General features: G+C 42.6%; 1 protein-coding gene across 2 annotated transcripts in view; it reads left to right on the top strand.

The window, feature by feature from the left end:
* Positions 1-17,475, top strand: part of HDAC8 (histone deacetylase 8) — a 236,021-nt gene extending 218,546 nt beyond the window's left edge. Inside the window, exon 11 of one of the 2 annotated variants that reach the window (XM_061178033.1) lies at positions 17,087-17,475. In XM_061178033.1, the coding sequence (XP_061034016.1) occupies positions 17,087-17,109 (23 nt within the window). In that variant the 3' untranslated portion in view covers positions 17,110-17,475. Of the gene's footprint in view, positions 1-3,201; positions 3,262-17,086 lie in introns of those variants that run through there. The other variant, XM_061178034.1, reaches the window with a different exon arrangement.
* Positions 17,476-21,322: the final 3,847 nt, after the last annotated feature.

Here is a 21,322-nt window from a genome sequence, read left to right as displayed (position 1 = left end):
CTTCCATTTGTCTTGAAAAGCATGTCATGATGTAAAGCCTCTTCAATCTAGTAGAAGGGCTGAAAATCCAGATAGCTCCCTAGGACCACCTCCCTTTCCAAAACTGTCATTCACTCCAAGGCAACTGTCTCGGTCTTTTTTCTGGGTTTTCTCTTCCGTGCCATTGATCTACGTACCTATTCCTGTCCTGGTTACTGTAGTAGCTATATAATAAATCAGGTAGAGTGATTCCCCTTTCTTTTTCAAAGTTGTTTTAGCTATACTAGTTTCTTTGCCTTTCCATTATAACCTTTAGAATAACCTTGTCTATATCTTTAAAAAAAAAAAAAGAAAACCATGTTGTGATTTTGTTAGGAATTGTGTTTAACCTGTATATCAATTTAGAGAGAATTCCAATCCATGAACATGGTATGTCTCTCCATTTATTTAGATCTTCTTTGATTTCCTTCATTAGCATTTTGTCATTTCCAGCATACACATCCTTAACAGGTTTTATACCTAAGTTTTTCTTTTATTGATTTATTATGTTTTTCATTTTGGTTTCCATGTGTTCATTGCTAGTATATAGAAATACAATTTTTGTATATTGTTCTTGTATCCTGTGACCTTCCTGAACTCATTTATTGTTTCTGGCTGTTTTCTTGTAGACTCCTTAAGATTCTCTACATAGATCACCATCTGCAAGTAGAGACAGTTTTATTTCTTCCTGTCTGATCTATATGCTTTTTGTTTCCTTTTCTTGCCTTATTACACTGGATTAGACTTCCAGTATTATGTTGAGTAAGAGTGGTGAGGACAGACATCCTTGCCTTGTTCCAGAACTTAGAGGGAAAACATCGTCTTTTACCATTAAGTATGATGTTAGCTATAGGTTTTGTAGATTTTCCTTAAAAGTTGAGGCAGTACCCCGCTATATTCCTAGTTTTCTGAGAATTTATGTCATGAATGGATGCTGAATTTTATTTAATGCTGTTTCTGCATCAGTTGACACTAATACCAGTATATATGTAATTTTTCTTTTTAGCCTTTTAATATGGTAGGTTACATTGATTGATTTTCAAATACTGAACCAGCTTTGTATACCTGGGATAAACCCCACTTGTTCATGGTGTAAAAAAAAATATATATATATATATATATATATATACATATATTTGCTAATTCTAGGAACTGTTTGCTAATTCTAAGAATTAATTGCTAAGAATTCTATTTGCTAATATTTTGTTGAGGACTTTACATCTATATTCATAAGGGATATTAGTCTGTAGTTTTATTTTTTGTGACACCATCATTTGCTTTCAGTATCAGGGCAATACTAGCCCTATAAAAATGAGTTCAGAAGTGTTACCTCCTCTTCTGTTTTCTGCAAGAGAGAGTATAGAATTGATGTTAATTCTCCTTTTTAGTAGAATTCTCCAATGAGACCATCTGGACCTGAAGGTTTTTTTTCAGGAGGTTTTTTTTTTTTATTTCTACTTTGATACCACTGTGGTCAGAAAACATGTTCTGTATAATTTCAAATATTTTAAATTTGTTGAGGCTTGTTTTATAACCCAGTATATGGTCTATCTTGGCATAGACCATATGCCTTGGTATGTTCTGTGAGTGCTTGAAAAGAATGTAATATATTCTGCTGTTGTTTGGTGGATTATTTGATCAATGTCACTTAGATCCTGTTGGTTGGTAGCATTGTTGAGTTATTCTATATCCTTGCTCATTTTCTGTCTAGTTGTTCTATTATCAATTGCTAAGAGAGTGATGTTGAATTCTCCAATTCTAATTGTGGATCTATCTATTTTTCCTTATAGCTGTATCAGGTTTTGCTTCAGGTACTCTAAAGCTCTGTTGTTTGGCGCATGCACATTTAGGATTGCTGTATCTTCTTGGTAGATTGACCCTTTTACCATTATGTAATGTCCTTCTTTGTCCATGGTAATTTTTTTGTTGTTCTGAGGTCTACTTTATCTAATATCAATATAGCCACTCCTCCTTTGTTTACTAATGTTTCATGGCATATATTATTCTATCCTTTTACTCTCAACCTACTTATATTTGAAGTGAGTTTCTTGTAGACAGCATATAGTTGGATCATTTTTTTAGCCACTCTGCCAATCTTTGTCTTTTAATTGGTGTATTTAGATCATTTATATTCAATGCAATTTTGATATTAGGGATTAAATCTGCCGTTTTATTTTGTGTTTTCTCTTTGTTCCTTCTGTTCTTTGTTTCTCTGTTTTCTTTACCTTTACTGTTGGTGACTTATACCTTTGTTCAAATTCCATTTTGATTTATCTGCAGTAATTTTGACTGTATATGTTTGTATAGGCTTTTGACTGGTTGTTCTGGGTATATATTATACATATGTAGCATATCACAGTCTACTGGTGTTGCCATTTTACCAGTTTGAGTGAAGTGTAGAAACCTTACCTACTTTTAAGTCCCTTTCCCCTCCCCCGTTTGTAATCTAATTGTGTTATTATATAATCTAATGATATTTCCTCTATATATATTCAGAGCTACATCAGAGAACGTTATAATTTTTCCTTCAATCATCAAACATAATTTAGAAAATTCAAGAGGAGAAGAAAAATCTATGATATTTACCCATATTTTTACCCTTTGCATTGTTCTTTCTTCCTTCCTTCAAGATTTCTTTTTTTTTTTAATTTTATGTATTTATTTATTGATTTTTGGCTGCGTTGGGTCTTCGTTGCTGTGCGCGGGCTTTCTCTAGTTGCGGCGAGTGGGGGCTACTCTTCGTTGCGGTGCGCGGGCTTCTCATTGCGGTGGCTTCTCTTGTTGCAGAGCACGGGCTCTAGGCTCGTGGGCTTCAGTAGTTGTGGCTCACAGGCTCAGTAGTTGTGGCTCGCAGGCTCTAGAGCACAGGCTCAGTAGTTGCGGTGCACGCATTTAGTTGCTCCGCAGCATGTGGGATCTTCCCGGAGCAGGGATCGAACCCGTGTCCCCTGCATTGGCAGGCAGCTTCTTAACCACTGCGCCACCTGGGAAGTCCCAATATTTCTTCTTTCATCATTTCCTTTCCATGTCAAAAACTTCCTTTAGCTAGTCATTTAGGGTGGGTCTAGTAGCAACAAATTCTCTTAGTTTGCCTTCCTCTGAGAATATTTTCATTTCCCCTTCATTCCTGAAGGACATTTTCATTGGATGTAGAATTCTGGGTTGACATTTATTTTCTTTCAGCACCTGAAAAATGCTGAACCACCTCCTTCTGGCCTCCATGGTTTTTGATGAGAAAACCACTGTCATTTGAATTATGTTTCCCTTATAGGTAAGCCTTTGTTTTTGTTTTTCAGCTTTCCAGATTTTCTCTTTTTCTTTAGTTTTCAGGGATTTGATTATGATAGATCTTGGTTTGGATCTTTGAGTTTAGGCAGTTTGGAATTTAGTTAGCTTCTTTAATCTGTAGGGTTTTATCTTTTGCCAAATTTGGGAAATCTTTAGCCATTATTTCTTCAAATACTTTTGCAGTCCCACCTTCTTTCTCCTCTTCCTCTGGGACCTTGGTGACATGACTGTTAGATCTTTTATCATAGTCCCATGTGATCCCTGAGGTTCTGCTCATTTTTATGACTATTTTTTGTCTTTTGTTCAAATTAGGTAATTTCTATTGTTCTATATATTCCAGTTTACTGATTCTTCCTCTGCCCTCTCTGTTCTGCTGTTGAGCCCATCTGTTGAGTTTTTTTTATTTCACTTATTGAATTTTTCAGTTCTAAAATCTACATTTAGTTTTTCTTTATTTCTTCTATTTCCTTGCTGAGACATTTTTTTTCATTTGTTTCAAACATGTTTATAATTGCCTGTTGAAGTATTTTTATGATGCCTGCTTTAAACTACTTGTCGGATATTTCCAACATTGCTGTCATTCTATGTTGGCCTCTCTTGTTTGCCTTTTTCTCATTCAAGTTAAGAGTTTTCGTTTGTTGGTATGAGTGATTTTCTATTATATCCTGGATACTTTAGATATTTTTATGAAATCCTGCACCTTATTTAAATCTTGTTTCAGCAGGCTTCCTCTGACACCATCCTGGCAGGGAAGGGAAGCACCACCCCATTACCTCCAGGTGGGGGTAAAAGTCTAGGTTCCCCACTCAGCTGTCATTGACAGTCTGGGGGGAGGAGGGGCACTTCATTACTACTGGGCAGGGGTGGAAATTCAGGCTCCCCACTCGACCTCAAGGTACCACCCTGGCCAGGAATGGCAGTGGCACCTTTTTACTGCTCCCCATGTGGCCTCCACTGACACAGTGGTGGGTGGGCCTCCTTGCCATTGAGCAGGGATGAAAGTCCTGGTTTTTCGCTCTTCCTTTTCTGACACCACCCTCGTGGGGTGGAAGGAGAGCCTGGTTACCACTAGGCTGATTTTTTATTTTTATGTTTCATTCATTCAACAAACATGTAATTGGTATTAATATGTGCTAGGCACTATTCTACATGATAGAGATGTAAAGAGGACAGGTGAAGGCCTTGCCCATCATGGAGCTTATGTTCTAATGGGGAAGATAGACAGTGAGCAAATAAATAAATACTTAGTGGTTGGTTACTGATAAATTTGGAAAGAATGCTATTTTAGATAGGATAGCCAGTAAAGGCCTCCCTGAGGAGGTGACATTTGGGAATAGAGTTTAATGCAGTAAGGGGAGGAGTTTTGCAAAAATTGGGATGAAGAACATTCTAGATGAAGGGGAGAGCAGGATCAAAGCTTCTTAAGCAGGAATGAACTTGGTGTATTTCATGTATGTATGTTTTAACGTATATTAAAAAGAAATATCAATATAACTACCACATCAAACACTTTGATTTCACAGACACCTTGCTTAGGATGAATTTAAGTTTTTTTCTTTTAAGAGTGTAAGAGAGGTTTCCACATAAGTGATATGTGAACATGGTGAAATTCTTAACAGTACTGAAGTTTAGGAAACAAACCTATCCCTGAAGTAGATAAAATTATTAGCCCCATTTAACATAGGAAAGGACTTAGGGAGGTTGATTAGCTTGTACAAGGTCGCACAGCAAGTAAGGGAGGGAGCTGGGATTCCACATGGGAAACTGAAGATCATACCCAAAGTTCAGAAGAAGAAATACAAAATTTTCTTTCTGCCAGGTAGAGCTGATGGTTGTTGTATGCAACAAACCGAAAACTTTTGAAGAATAGTTGGAGGCCTCTAATGTGTTTAATTAAGCTTTTTTTTCCCTGTTTGTCCAAATTTCATGCCTAAAGGAATTATATCACTTTAGTCCTCTCCAGCCTTTAGCTCTAAAATAATCGAGGGGCAAAAGGGGTGTTGGAACTTATTAGAGAAAAATAAGGTAAACCACTCAGGGTTCTGGAATGACTAACTGTTGACGATTGTCTCCATCTACCCGGAGGCACTTTAACCGACTGAGATTCAGGTGCTGTCTTTAGCACTGCCGCCAAGTCCAGCAGTGCTGAGGGGCGGTTTACGCCAGACTAAGCAGGCCCAACCTCCCTGGCCTTGCTGCCAAGGGACAGCCTTTGCAAGATTCTCACCACAAAATTCCAGAGGAAACTCTGCAGACATCCCATCCCGTGGACTGCTCTGCTGTACCTGGACAGGGACATCCCCAAGCTACAGTCAGGTCACCAAAGAGCTCTCAGTATTTGAGAAAGGAAAGCATCTTTATAGGCTCCTGGTTTACCCACATCCTTCTCCCTCTTTGAAGCTCCAAGCATATTTTGGAGGGAGATTTCATAAAGATTTCTAAATTGAGTTAGAATTTCAAGTCTATTGTGACATGCAAATTAGTCCTGCTTGCCCGTTGGCAGCAATGCAGCTGAAGTGCCTAGAGACGGGCCATAAAATGAAAACATCAAAGTGATTAAATGCGCCCAAAGAGCATAATTGAGTGCATGAATAAGAGAAAATAAAACAAATTGATTTTCTCCAGTGCCAGAAAAACAGAATAATTGAGAACAAAATAATAGACTTTGAAGTAATCAAAGTGAGGAATGCACCATAGTGACATAGAAACAGCCAGTTGTGGGAGAGATTTATTATGTTTCTGTTATCATTTTTACAACTTTAATTTCATTAGCTAATAAATACAAATCAATTGGAAAATCAGTCAACCAGAGAGGAGGCGGTCCCCAGCCAAGATTTTTATTCACATCTCTAAAACAGGCTGAGGCAGTGATCCTTTATTTTCATAAGTGCACATATCCCCCATGAGCTGGAAAACAAGTTCTGGGAGGCCTCTCTGCTTTGGAGGTGATAATGTTCTGCTCTGCCTGTCACTTTCCACATATAGGTTTACCGATTCAACTTTCCAAAGGATCGCTTTTATACCCCGCCAAGGTTTCCAACAGACAGAATTGCATGAGTACAGCATCTTGATTTACCAAGATGACATTTTCATGGCACTAACCGGCACCTATGGTCTTGCACTGGGTCATTCTGAATTCACGTAGTGGTGGCGGTAGTGGCAGCTACGGCAGCCACAGCACCTGCCACTCTCGCAATACTGCTAAGCATCTGTGGGTCACTGCTTCTATCATCATGTTCCACCCCCACTCCGCCCGCACCACCACCACCGTCACCACACACACACACACACACACACACACACACACACACACACAAGTGACACTGAAATTTAACCAAGAGGGCCAAGCAAGAGTATGCCACCCCTTTGGTGTCCTTCCCGGCAGCCACAATGCTGGGGAGGAGCAGGGGAAGGAAGCCAGGCTGGGAGACTTCTTATGCTGGCAGTAGCAATAGAGCATTGGGGACACCAAGCTATGCTGAGACCAGGTGCTTGAATATCACAGAGCCAACATGAGACCACTGCAGAACTATTTTTATGGCTCCTCCAAGGAAGGAATCCCTCCACCCCACTCCTTGGCTGTTCACGGGCGGGCTCAGTGGCCCTTCACTGCAGGATCCACAATGATGGCTGATACAGTGGTGTTTTTTCCTTTCACGGGACCTTGAGCTACCGTGGCAGCTGTTGGCACTTCCAGATGTTCATGACACACCCTACCTTCGGGGCTCCACAGTTAGAGGCTATGCCTTTGGCTCCAGTAAAGGTCTTCGGGACCATAGGGACTGTAAGCCAGGGTGTGCAGAAGAAGTTGGCAGTGCTGGGACTACTTGCTAGCTCCATCAGCATGGCATGGTTCATAGATTGTGCCTGCCAGGCAAATTTGTCCTGGAGAATTTCTCTTCCAGGAAGCACCTAGAAGCTGAAAGGAATCTCTCTGACCTTCTGGTGGCATCCAAGGCCCAATCAGGATGTACTTTGAGGGGAACAGGGAATGTTAGCACTTTGCTCTTTTGTGTAAGAGAGCGAGAGTTTGTCTCCAGTGCAGGCCTAAAATCCCAGCTTCCATTTCCCACTGGTGTTTGGGTGGAGGAAAATGGAGCAAATGGCTTTCACAACTCTAAATCATTATACAGATGTAAGGCTGTATTATTCTTCCTGCTGCTGCTATTCCCATTATCCTGGATTTCCCGGCCCAGAAATTTTGTCTGAAAAAGAAATGTGGAGAAAGCTCATGGACCAACGAACCTGGAGCTGTGACTCCAAAGCGGCTGGGAGGCATCGCCCAGACCGGCAGATAGACCGCTCGAGGCTGAGCTCCACAAGCTGGCTGGCTGGCAGGCACGCAGCACACTCCCGTGATGTCACCTCTCCAGTTACTTGTGCCTATCCTTCCACATGGAGCCAGCAGATTTAGGCACAGGAGGGGAGAAAAAGTGAATCATAGGCTATTTTAGAAATCGCTTCGATTCCGTTGGAGACTGCAGTAGTCCCTTGCAAGTTAAGACCAGAGCACCCGAAACATCAGGGTAACATCCTTTAAGTGCTGATATCCTATAAATGCCAGAAGCCTGGGGGATTAATTCACAGCCTCAGGTTCTAATTCAGGTCAGAGGCAGGAAAGTGGTAATTGGTGGTTATACTTAATTGTCATTGAAAGGCTTTCTGATAACAGGGGGGATCTATATTCCAAGACAAACAATATAGTTGACAATTAAGAGCTAAAAACTAAAATCAGCGATCCATTTCAGCACATGCCCAAGGCTTCATAGAAATCCTTTGTTCTGCCATTGTTCCCAGGTAAAGAGTGAGACCCTCAAGCCCGGTGTGATGGGGCAGCAGCTGGGGAACTTGCTCTAGCCTTAGATCACACTAGATGGGCCTCCTCCCCATCTTAAAATTGTTCAGAGGCTCCCCATGGCCTCTAGGATAAGACCATGGTCTTCTAGGCCCTTGATAATCTGGCCTCTGACCATCTCTGCAGCTTCATTGCACACCTCCCACCCCTGTCCCTGACCCTCATCCTGTGCTCTGGCCACAAAAACTTTGCAGGTGCCTTTATACATCCTGCTCTGTTCCTGCTGCCTGGAACATTCTCTCTCCCTTTGCCCTTCAAGATGCCACCTCCTCCGTGAAGCCTTCCATGCCCTCTCTTTGTATGCCCTCAGCACTCTGTACAGACTGGTATTATATGGGCTTTTTGCTATGGACTATGATGTGTTTGTCTCCATATATGCCTTCCTTGCTAGACTGAGCGCTCCTTGAGGGCAAGAATTGTGTCTTGTTCTCCTCTGTGGCCCCAGCACCCAGCATAGGGCCTAGCCCACTGTAGACATGGGGAGGGGGTGCCACATCCAAGATTCGCAGATACTAAAGGCTCGTGGCAGCAAAGCAGCCCAAGCACCAGCTGTCCAAAAGTGATTGCTTCGATAATTTTTCCCAAAATGTGCCTCATATACCTCTGCGTGAGAGACAATTTGAGGTGACACAAAGACATTTTTCATTTAATAGTCATATTTATTTTAATGTATGTTTTAAAATCTACTAAGCACAACATTATTATTGTTATCGTTATTATTATCATTACTTAGGATAAATGAGGCCAAAATAAGTATTAAAATGTTTAAAGTAAGTTGATATAAAGAAAAAGAGTTACTATTAATACAGATGTTAAGTCAGTATGACAACATTCCTGAAAGGGATACTCCTATAATGAAAGTTGGAACACTTTTCAGCAGTCCTAAATTCACATCTCTGTTCCTCTGTGGTGCCACTCAGCCTCCAAGGGTTCTGGGGTCGCCCCCAACATTCCTCCAAACTGCTATGATGCTGACAGTCTTCAGAACTTATTTGCCACTTAGCCTGGTGGCGTTGAGGCTCTTTTTGTAAGCATATGTCAGCTCACCTCAACCATGTTTCTAAGGGCTTTAAGAGCAATGGCCAAGCTTTAAGGCTCTGTGGCCTGAATGGGATAGTGCTTTATCAGCTGCCCTGTAGCTCTAGGGATGTTCATTCCTTCAGTGAATATTGATTGATCAATTCCTGAGCACTGTTGAGGGGGCTAACTGTAGTGATGAGCAAGACAGACACGTCCCTGCCCGCATGGAGATTGTGAGGGGAGACAGACAAGTTAGCAAATAAGCACGCAGGATATGTTCGGTGTGCTAAGGATATTGAAGAAAGTAGAGCAGGATGATGTGACAGAAAATGAGTGACTGGGGGTGGCCACTTAGACTGGGTAGTCATCAGGCCCCTCAGAGGTGACTTTTGGATTGAGACCTGAGTGATGAGAAGAGTCAGGAATGACAATATCCAGAAACAGAGCATGCCAGGTGGAAGGAATAACATGTGCAAAGAAGGGGGAGCCCTAAGAGGGAAAAATGATTCGTGTGTTCCAGCAACATAAAGAAGCCCCGTGTGGCCAGGACAGAGTGAGCAAAGAGGGTGGTGGCAGACAGGAGACCAGAGACGGGGGTCAGACCCTGCAGAGCTTGGTGGCTAAGTAGTTCGGATTTTATTCTAGGTGTGATTGGAAGCCATAGAGGGTTTTGAGCATAGGAGTAACGTGGTCTGACCTAAGTTTTAACAAAATACTCAGACTGCCACATAGAGAAAAAGTTGTAGACGACAAGGATGAAAGCAAGGAGACCAATGTTGAGGCTATTAGAGTTGTCCATGCAAGGGGTGACAGTGGCTTGGAGTAAAGTTATAGCAGTGAAGGTTGAAGGGAAGTGGGTGGATTTGGAAAATATTGTGGAGGTAGAATTGACAGGACTTGCTAATGGATTGATAGGGAGGTTGTAAATGAAAGAGCAAATAAGAATGACCCCAGTCAATGTCATGAAGAAAAAAAAAAAAGCAAAAGGGAACTGTTCTATATCTGTACTGTCCAATATGGTCACCACTGGCAACATGTGGCCATTTAAATTTAAGTTATTAAAATTAAATTTAAAATTCAGTTCCTCACTTGCACTAGTCACATTTCAAGTACTCAATAGCCACAGGTAATTAGTGGCTACCATATTGGGCAGCATAGATATAGAACATTTCCATCATCCCAGAAAGTTCTATTGGACAATGCCACTCTACATTAAAAAGACTAAAGATTACAAGAATAAAAAGACAAGCCACAGACTGGGAGAAATTCTTGCAAAACACATATCCAGTAAAGGACTGTTAGCCAAAATATACAAAGAACTCTTAAAACTCAACAATAAGAAAACAACCCAATCAAAAAAATGGGCCAATGATCTTAACACACACCTCACCAAAGAAGCTGTACAGGTGGCAATTAAGTGTTTGAAAATATGCTCACTATCATTCACTAAGGAATTGCAAATTAAAACAATGAATTCCACTATATACCTATGAAGAGCTAAAATCAAAACACTGACACCACCAAATGTTGACAAGGATGTTGGAGCAACAGGAACTCTCATTCATTGCTGTTGGGAATGCAAAATAGTATGGCCACTTTGGAAGACAGTTTGGCAGTTTCTTCCAAAACTAAACATAGTTTTAACATACAGTCCAGCAATTATGCTCCTTGCTATTTATTCAAATAAGATGAAAACTCATGTCCACACAAAAACCTGCACACGAATGTTTATAGCAGCTTTATTCATAATTGACAAAACTTGTAAGCAACCAAGATGTCCTTCAGTAGGTGAATGGATAAACAAACTATGGTACATCCAGACAATGGAATATTTTTCACTGCTAAAAAGAAATGAGCTATTAAGTGACAAGATGTAGAAGAACGTTAAATGTGTATTGCTAAGTGAAGGAAGCCAGTCTGAAAAGGCTACATGCTGTATGATTTTAACCATATGGCATTCTGGAAAAGGCAAAACTATAGAGACAGTAAAAAGATCAGTGGCTGCCAAGACTTTGGGGAAAGGGAGGGAGGGATGACTAGGTGAAGAACAGGATTTTTAGGCAGTGAAACTATTCCTTATGATACTGTAGTGGTGGATATGTAACATTATACACTTTTCAAAACTCATAGACCTGTATAACACCAAGAGTGAACCCTAATGTAAACTATGGACTGTACTTAATAATAATGTATAAATATTCATTCATCAGCTGTACCAAATGTACATACTAATGAAAGATGTTAATAATAGGGGAAATTGCCTCCGAGGAGAGGAGGGGGACAGGGGGGTATGAGAGCTCTCTGTACTTTCTGCTCAGTTTTTCTGTAAACCTAAAACTGCTCCAAAAATAAAGTCTATTAATTAGCAACAGGGACTTCCTTGGTGGTCCAGTGGGTAAGACTGTGGGCTCCCAATGCAGGGGGCCCAGGTTTGATCCCTGGTCAGGGAACTAGATCCCACATGCATGCCGCAACTAAAGAGTTCGCATGCTGCAACTAAGAGTTTGCATGCTGCAACTAAGAGTCCACGTGCCGCAACTAAAAGATCCCACATGCCGCAACTAAAAGATCCCTCATGCCGCAACTAAGACCCGGTGCAGCCAAAATAAATAAATAAATTTAAGAAAAAAAATAGCAACAACAACAACAACAAAAAGACTAGAGGGAATTCCCTGGTGGTGTAGTGGTTAAGAATCCGCCTGCCAATGCAGGGGACACGGGTTCGAGCCCTGGCCCGGGAAGATCCCACATGCCGCGGAGCAACTAAGCCCGTGTGCCACAGCTACTGAGCCTGCGCTCTAGAGCCCGCGAGCCACAACTACTGAAGCCTGTGTGCCTAGAGCCCGTGCTCTGCAACAAGAGAAGCCACCGCAATGAGAAGCCCGCGCACCGCAACGAAGAGTAGCCCCCGCTCGCCGCAACTAGAGAAAGCCCATGCACAGCAACGAAGACCCAGTGCAGCCAAAAATAAATAAATAAATGTATTAAAAAAAAAAAAGACTAGAGTGCTCACCAGCACCTAGTACTGGCAAAGAATAGACACTCCATAAGTGTTGATTGAATAAGTGGATGAATAAATGAGTCAGTCAGTCAATGAATCAATAGAACCCAAGCCTCCTGAGTCCCAATCCAGTACTCCTTCTTATACATCAGAGATAGGGTGATGATATAATTTATTGTCGAAACCAAGATACTTGAGAATGAAATGGGGTGCCATGGGTATAAAGCAGAGCTGTCCCAGAGATTACAAACTGGGAGCCCGTGACCACATCTTGCTTCCAAAATTGTTTTGTTTAGCTTCACATATTGATGTGCCACATGATATTCTTTAAAAATTTAAAGTAGTTGTCTACAATGAGGTATCACCTCCCACCGGTCAGAATGGCCATCATCAAAAAATCTACAAACAATAAATACTGGAGAGGGTGTGGAGAAAAGGGAACCCTCTTGCACTGTTGGTGGGAATGTAAATTGATACAGCCACTATGGAGAACAGTATGGAGGTTCCTTAAAAAACTAAAAACTAGAAATACTATACGACCCAGCAATCCCACTTCTGGGCATATACCCTGAGAAAACCATAATTCAAAAAGAGACATGTACCACAGTGTTCACTGCAGCACTATTTATAATAGCCAGGACATGGAAGCAACCTAAGTGTCCATTGACAGATGAATGAATAAAGAAGATGTGGCATATATATACAATGGAATATTACTCAGCCATAAAAAGAAATGAAATTGAGTTATTTGTAGTGAGGTGGGTGGACCTAGAGTCTGTCATACAGAGTGAAGTAAGTCAGAAAGAGAAAAACAATTACCGTATGCTAACACATATATATGGAATCTAAAAAAAAAAAAATGGTTCTGAAGAACCTAGGGGCAGAACAGGGATAAAGACACGGATGTAGAGAATGGACTTGAGGACACGGGGAGGGGGAAGGGTAAGCTGGGACGAAGTGAGAGAGTGGCATGGACTTATATACACTACCAAATGTAAAATAGATAGCTAGTGGGAAGCAGCCGCATAGCACAGGGAGATCAGCTCGGTGCTTTGTGACCACCTAGAGGGATGGGATAGGGAGGGTGGGAGGGAGACGCAAGAGGGGGAATATGGGGATATATGTATAGGCATAGATGATTCACTTTGTTATACAGCAGAAACACCATTGTAAAGCAATTATACTCCAATAAAGATGTTAAAAAAAATTTTAAGTAGTTGTCCACATTTCACACTGTGAAAACTTTGCATAAAAATGTGAATTTCTGACTTCTCTTGGAAAATGGAAAGATCTGGTCACACTGGGCCCACATTCCTGCACACTAGTGAATGGCTGGAGCCGAGTAGCAGCTGCCCCCTTTGTGAGCAGGTACCTTTCTGTTTGCCACAGACCCCACCTTTCCCTGTTGTACCTCCTACTCTAGGCTAAGTGTGAGTTTACATTTCTCATCTCACTGACACCACTTTGGTTTTGTTTTCTTTTGTAATAGAGTTAAGAAAAAAGGAAATGATTTCTTATACTCATTATGCAAAGTAGGAAAAAGAAAAAAGGGTCCAGAGTGCTCCGTATGTCTTGCCCCCAGTCTGTTCTACTGACATCTAGTACATTCTTGGCCTCTGTAGGCATTTGAGTTTGCCCCCTCTGGTCTGTACTCTGTGTCTCCCCAGGCCCCAGACCATGCTGGCTTTTAGAATTTTCTCAGGCTGCCACCCACTGCTGGAAAAGCTAGATGTGAAGGGAAAACAATGGGCATTATTTAAGCTTACATTTTCATTGTTACCCAAACTCAGTATTGCTCATCATCAACTTCTGGTGGAAATTATTTCTGTTGTTTTTCTTAATTGCCTCCAAATGTAACTGGAGAGTGAGACAGAAGAGCAGAGAACACAGCACCCACCTTTCCTTTCTGTGAACGTGTGTTGTTGGGACACTCGGACCCAGGATTTTTTTCATCCATGCAATCATTCATTCATCAAGCTCTGGCTGTACTTACAGATGGAAGGACCCTCACTTCAGCACCAGGATCCCCTGTAGGTTCTCCATAGAAGAGGCAACAACACAAAGGCCCACATGGAGATGGGAAAGTATGGATGGGGCACATGTAAGCTAAGGTGTTAAACTTCATTCATAGGTGGTCGGAAGCTGCTAAAGTTATTTCGGAGCAGAGGAGGCATGTGGTCACAGCTAGAATTGTGCAGGGGACAGCTCCAGAGGTGCGAGCACCAGTTAAGAGGCTGTTGCAGTAACCTGAGTGATGAGAACTGTTAATAAGGTGGAGACAGGGGAACGGAAAGGAGAGGACAGATTTGGGAGACATCTTGAGGTTAGGCTTGGCAACTCATAAGATGTGGAGGGAGCTTGAACTAAGAGATGAAGAATCAAAGATTATCCAGAGATTGTGAGCTTAAGGGTTGAAAACACCCAAACCATGATCCAAAAAATTAACTTTTGCTTTGCAAGAGTTAGAAGAATGAAAAGACAGGGAATTCCCTGGTGGTCCAGTGGTTAGGACTCTGCGCTTTCACTGCCGAGGGCCCGGGTTCAATCCCTGGTCAGGGAACTAAGATCCTGCAAACCACACGGTTTGCAGCCAAAAAAAAAGAAGAATGAAAAGACAAGTTATATACTGAGATAGAATATTTGCAAATCATATATGCAACAGCAGATTTGTATCTAGAATATATAAAGAACTCTCCAAACTCAACTGTAAAAAAAAGTCCAATTAACAAACGACATGAAGAGGATATACAGACAGCAAATAAGTGCATGAAAGGACATTCAACATTATTGACCATTAGGAACATGCAAATTGAGACCACAATAAGAGATCCTTACACACCTATCAGAATGGCTAAAATAAAACCTAGTGACACCACTAAATGCTGACAAGAATGCTGAGAAACTAGATCCTTCATACATTGCTGGTGGGAATGTAAAATGGTATGGCCACTCTGGAAAACAGTTTGGCAGTTCCTTATAAAATTAAACATGCAACTACCATAGGACCCAGCAATTGCACTCTTGGGCATTTATCCCAGAGAAATGAAAACTGTGTTTACACAAAAACTTGTACGTGAATGTTCATAGCAGCTTGTTGTGTAATAGCCAAAAACTAGAAACAGCCCAGATGTCCTTCAGCGGGTGAGTGGTTAAACAAACTGTGCCATGTCCATACCATGGAACAATACTCAGCAACAAAAAGGAAGGAACGTAATGCACCCAATAACCTGGATGGATCTTTAAGGGCAGTGTGCTGAGTGAGAGAAAAAACCCATCTCAAAATGTTATATACTGTATGATTCCATTTAGATAACATTCTTGAAATGACAAAATTATGGACCTCGGGACCAGATTAATGGTTGTCAGGCTTACAAATAGGGGGTGGAGGGGAGTTAACAAGGTAGCATTGAGATCTTTGTGGTGATGGAATAGTTCTGTATCTTCTTGTGGTGGGGGTTACACGAACGTATACATGTGGTAAAATTTCATAGAATATACTCTTACACACAAACACTCACACACACACACACACACAAATGAGTGCATATAAAACTGGTGAAATCTAAATATGGTCTGTGAATTATACCAGTGTCAATTTCCTGGTTTTGATATTAAATAATAATTATGTAAGATGTTGCCACTTGGAGAAACTTGGTGAAGGGTACCAAAAAAGGAATGAACTATTGATACACTGAAAAATTTGCATGAACCTAAAAATTTGCATGAAACTCAAAGGCATTATGCTGCTTGAAAGAAGCCAGTCTTAAAAGGTCACATACTGTTTGATTCCATTTATATGACATTCTGGAAAAGACAACACTTATAGTGATGGAGAATAGGTCAGTGGTTGCCAGGTGGTAAGAGGGGGAGGGGAGGATGTGACTGCAAAAAGTTAGCACAGGGGATTTTGGTGGGTAATGAGACCAATCTGTTTCATGAATCTTTACGTGTGTTAAAAATCACAGAACTGCACATACCAGAAACAGTCAATTTCACTGTATGTCAATTTAAAATTAAAAATTAAACCAGATAGGCAAGTGGGTGCTGATTTGTTTTTCTTTCCTTCCTTTCTTCCATTCATCCATTTATTCAGCCATTTATTGAGCACCTACTATGTGTGAGACACTGGGCTAGACTTTGGAGATCAACCAAAAGTAAGGCAGCCCATGTCCCTGCCCTCATGGAACATCCTTCCTGTTTTAGAGGAGAAGTGGTCAGTAGGGTTTGGAGCCCAGTATTTCTGCTTGGGGAAGTGGGACAAGGAGAAGACTGTGGAGGGACCAAGGGAGCAAACTTTTCATTCCTAGAGCCCAGTCCTGTAGGATTTCAAGTGATTGCGTTTCCCTCTAAGATTCTTAGACCTGAGGGAAGGGGGAAATCCCCAATTCGCATTTCACAGGTATTCACGAGAGAAAATGCTAGGAGGGTTGTGCCTTGCTAAGCGGGGGGGGGGGGGGGGGGGGGGGGGCGGGGGGGGAAGAAAGGTTGGGGGCAAGGTAAGATCTGATGCAGTTAGTGAGATGCGAACTCTGAAAAGTGTTGGAATGTGTGTGTGTGTGTGTGTGTGTGTGTGTGTGTGTCTTAAAACAATCAGGGCTGGGTTCAGCTGAGTGGTTCTTCTGCTGGTTTTGGCTGGGTTCACCCAGCACTGCAGTCAGCCAGCTGTCAAAGGCCTCACTCACATGTCTGGTGGGTGGCTGGTGGTTGCTGGCGTAACTGGACCAGATATCTCTCACCATCCAGCAGCCTAGCCTGAGCTTGTTCATATGTTGGGGGTCTCAGGGTTCCCAAGGGCAGCAAAAGAACTAGCCCCAAAATGAAAGCGCCCTTTTTTAGCAGCTTTATTGAGGTATAATTCACATATGTTACCTGAATTTGATTTTTGTTTTCTCTCCTGTTTGTAGGGAATCTGAAGCATGTGGTCTAGTTGACAAAAAGAGATCAGGTTTCCAGAGCTGAGGAGCAGTGCCTGTAATGAAGACAGCGTGTTTATGCGAGCAGTGTGTGGAATTTGTGACTGCAGGGGAAATTTGGAAGAATTTTACTTCCTGAAAATTTCCAAGGGGCACCAAGTGGCAGCTGGCCTCCTGGGTTGAGGCAGGCAGGCACCCCAGAGGCCTCAACTAGACCTAGGGGAAGACAAAGATTTCCAACACTTAAAGTGTTTATTTTTTAAAAACACACAGATGCCGTTTTTAATCTTTGAAAATTATTTTTAAGCAAGTTGGGGAGGGGGTATTTTTATTTTCTTAAAGGAGACAGATCAGAAGCTGGAGGAAAGCATGGAGATTTGGTTGCCAGTTTGTGGGGCAGGGGGGAGCTGACAGGCAGGGTTTGGGCCTCAGGACCATCCAGGTGGAGCCTTGGGGGGAGGGGGGCTGGTCAGCAGACTGGGAGGTGGGGAGAAATCCACCCGTGTTGTTTTCAGGATTGCGGATCTATTTTGTTTTTTAATAAAATCTTTGAAAACCTACCTCTCTGTCCCATTGTCCTCATTGTAAAGTACCACTGACAGCACACACAGTTCTGAACATTTCCTCTCACTGAAGTATCAAGAATAACCCTGCTGCTTCCCTGTTCTGCTCTGGCCCAGCCTGGGAGGCTGACCCTGAGTACTGGATCCTGCTGAGGAACTAGTGTGTCTCCACTAAGTCCTGGGGACAGTAAGCCAAGCTCTGACCTGTGCTGGGGCCTGTCCAGGGCTCACGGGAATACAGGTGCTGCAACCATGGAGAGAGTCTTGCTGGCACCCCACGGAGGAGCAGGTGGCATGTCAGAGACAAGAGGGACATCTTGATGAATAGAAGCTACTTCCCGTCAAGGGTAGACAATCAGCACACTTGATGAAAATGGGATACAGTTGTGATGCATTGGTGTTACTATAACCTCAAAGGCGAAGGAAAGATGGCAAAATGCAGATGTGGGGGGGGTGGGTCACGAGAGAGATGAGGAAGCAGAAGGGACAGCCAAACGTCACAATTTTGGAATTTGATTCGCCAAGTATTTATGCAGCTCCTACAGCTACTGGGACTTGGATGGGAGACAAGGACACGGCCCCATCCTGGCCATCTAGGAACTCCCAGACAAGGCAAAGTAGGAGGGAAAGAACCAGATCCCAACATGCTTCGTGCTCTGTAGCCAACTTGAATCCGGAGCTGTGGGAGCACTGGGGAGATAGCAATTCGCCCGGCGGGGGCGGCATCCCAGAGCGTTTCAAAGGGGATGATATTTGAGCTGGGCCTTGTAGGGTGAGTTGTATTTCTCCAGGCTACTGAGGGGGGAAGGGCATTCGGCAGAAGAGAGTGGAAAAAGCCTTGAACGTGTCCTGGGCTGGGAATAGCCAAGCTTTTATTAAACAGCATCGGGGCGCCTGGTCGGCTAGGAATACCAGTCACTTCAAATGCCCACTATCCTAATTATACACTCTCGGCTTAAGGACAGTTTTACTTATGCCAAAATGAAGGGGGATTTTAAAAAATAGAAGAGGGAGGAGGCGCTGAATGGGGCAGGTGGGGTGTGGGGAGGCCAAGGAAGGCAAATGAGAACTCTGAATTCCCAGCCTGCAAGGGACCACCCGCCAAGATTTGTGGTCTCAAAGGCTTGCTGAGTCCGGTATCCCAATCCTTTCTAAGGGACCCACCCCCCAAAATCATCACCCAAATTCCTGTGAAGGACTCAGCCCTAAGACGCAACCACCTGGTAAAGTGGTGAATGCTACTGCTCCATTTTCCTTTCCCACATGGGCAGCCAGGGCCGCCTTCTCACCAGCACCGGCCCTCATGGCTGAGCCCCAGAGTGAGCTGTTGAACCGAGGCCAGGCCTGTTCCTGAGAGACGGCATCCCCTCAGTGGCCTTCAGGATTCCTTTTCATTTGATTCTTGTTGAAAACATTAGGCTAAAAAAAAAAAAATCCCATAGATGGAAGTAGGAATCATTTTCCACTTTTTGCAATTAAAATTGAAATACCAAAGGTAGTATTCCCAAAACAAGCAAGAGAGATTAAGAGTTGCTCCGCTCAGTCTAAACTCATCCAATTGTACACCTTAAATATGTGCAGCTTTTGGTCTATCAATTACACCCTCAGTAAAGCTGTTAAAAAAAAAAAAAGAAAAGAAATACACCAAGATACTAACTGAGGTGGGCTTCTGTGGAGGAAGAAGGTATAAAGATGGTTTAATTTTGGTTCTTTCTACTTTTCAATATTTTCCCAATTTTCTCTAGTAAGCAGGGCCTAGTTTTGTAATTGGAAAAATAAATACATAAACTTTTTATTAAAAGAATTGATCGGCAGATAAAGTTACAGATCAAAGTAAATTCAATACACCCACTGAGGAAGAGTTTGTGCTCAGGCCCTGGGGCTGTTCTAACCACCCAGGAGGTTCTGAGCTGGCAAGGAAGACAGATCCGGCTGGAGGGTTCCTGATTTACAATTCACTCAGCTGGAGAGGGTCTTTTTAGATAAGGTGGCTTGAGGGCGGGGCAACTTTGTACCCAGTGTGAGCCTGCCTTCCCTTCAGGAAACAGCCGCCTTTGTGCCCACAAGGACCAGCCATCATAACCATAATAATAATGCAAAGCAAGCATTGGAATATGCCCCATTTTACAAATCGCTTTTATTTACAGTATGTCACTATCCACCCCGCTGGGTGGGTATTATCATCTCTACTTTATAGATTAGCAAACTGAGGCCACAAACTGTGAAGTAACTTGCCCAGTTGTCAGTGGCAGAGCCAGGAAGCCAACCCACCTGGAACTACAAGTTTCCTTACTTTTCCCCCTGCCCACACCGCGTGCCGCTAAAATATTTTTAAACTGTGACTTTGGAGTAAACAACTTTCTTTTTGCTTCCAAAGTCCAAGCTGGACCAAGCCTCATGCTGCTCTCCGGCCCTCCCCACACAACGACAACAGTATGTAGTTGTGTGCTTTTCAGCAAGTTACTCGACCTTCCTGGGTCTGTTACCTTATCCCTGTCAAGTGGGGCACATACATAAAAAGAAACGAAATTGAGTTATTTGTAGTGAGGTAGATGGACCTAGAGTCTGTCACACAGAGTGAAGTAAGTCAGAAAGAGGAAAACAAAAACCGTATGCTAACACACATATATGGAATCTAAAAAAGAAAAAAAATGGTTCTGACTTGAAACTAGGAGCAGGACAGGAATAAAGATGCAGACGTAGAGAATGGACTTGAAGACACGGGGAGGGGGAAGGGTAAGCTGGGACGAAGTGAGAGAGTGGCATGGACTTATATACACTACCAAATGTAAAATAGCCAGTGGGGAGCAGCTGCATAGCACAGGGAGATCAGCTCGGTGCTTTGTGACCACCTAGAGGGGTGGGATAGGGAGGGTGGGAGGGAGACGCAAGAGGGAAGAAATATGGGGACATATGTATATGTATAACTGATTCACTTTATTATAAAGCAGAAACTAACACACCATTTTAAAGCAATTATACTCCAATAAAGATGTTTTAAAAAAACAAACAAAAAAAAGCCAAAAAGAATATATATATTGGACATGCCTATATTTGCATTAAACACCTTTGGAAAGATACACAAGGAACTGGGACACCTCAGTTCCCTCCAAGCAGGGGAACCAGGTGGCAGGTGGCAGGGGAGTACGGAAGACTTGCACTGTGTTCCTTTTTGTACCTTTTGAGTTTTGAACCATGTGACTGTATTACCTGATCAAAAAAAGTAAATATATTTTTTGAAAGCCAATGGAAAAATCCCAAGCCAGTTTCCCTTTGGGGAGGTGGATCTGCCTTGGTGGCCTTCAGTGTGAGTTGTCACAGAAAGAGGGGTATATTTCCAATTCTGTATTTAAAAGACTCTTTCTAAGGCAGAAAAACTTCTTTATAAGAAAATCAACTATTGTCATTCAACAAAAAAGGAAGAAGGAGGAAGAGGAGGAAGAGAAAGAAGAAAAGCAAGCAGCCATCAGGCCGAGCAGGTTTTGACATCTCTAAGCCCCTGCACGGCAAGCTCCAGCAGCTCCTCCTCCCCTGCCTTTGCTAAGGAGGAGTCTCCAAACCTGCTCAGTGCTGGGCCCCAAGCTGACCAGCAGCACAGATGCACTTCGGCCTCAGACTGTCTGGGTCTGACTCCCCTCCCCTCATAGCTATTATCAGATTCTCA

This window comes from Eubalaena glacialis, chromosome X (assembly GCF_028564815.1).
Source record: "Eubalaena glacialis isolate mEubGla1 chromosome X, mEubGla1.1.hap2.+ XY, whole genome shotgun sequence".
Lineage (NCBI taxonomy): Eukaryota > Metazoa > Chordata > Mammalia > Artiodactyla > Balaenidae > Eubalaena > Eubalaena glacialis.
Note: the sequence above shows the minus strand (reverse complement) of the source record. Positions and strands in the feature narration are given on the sequence as shown.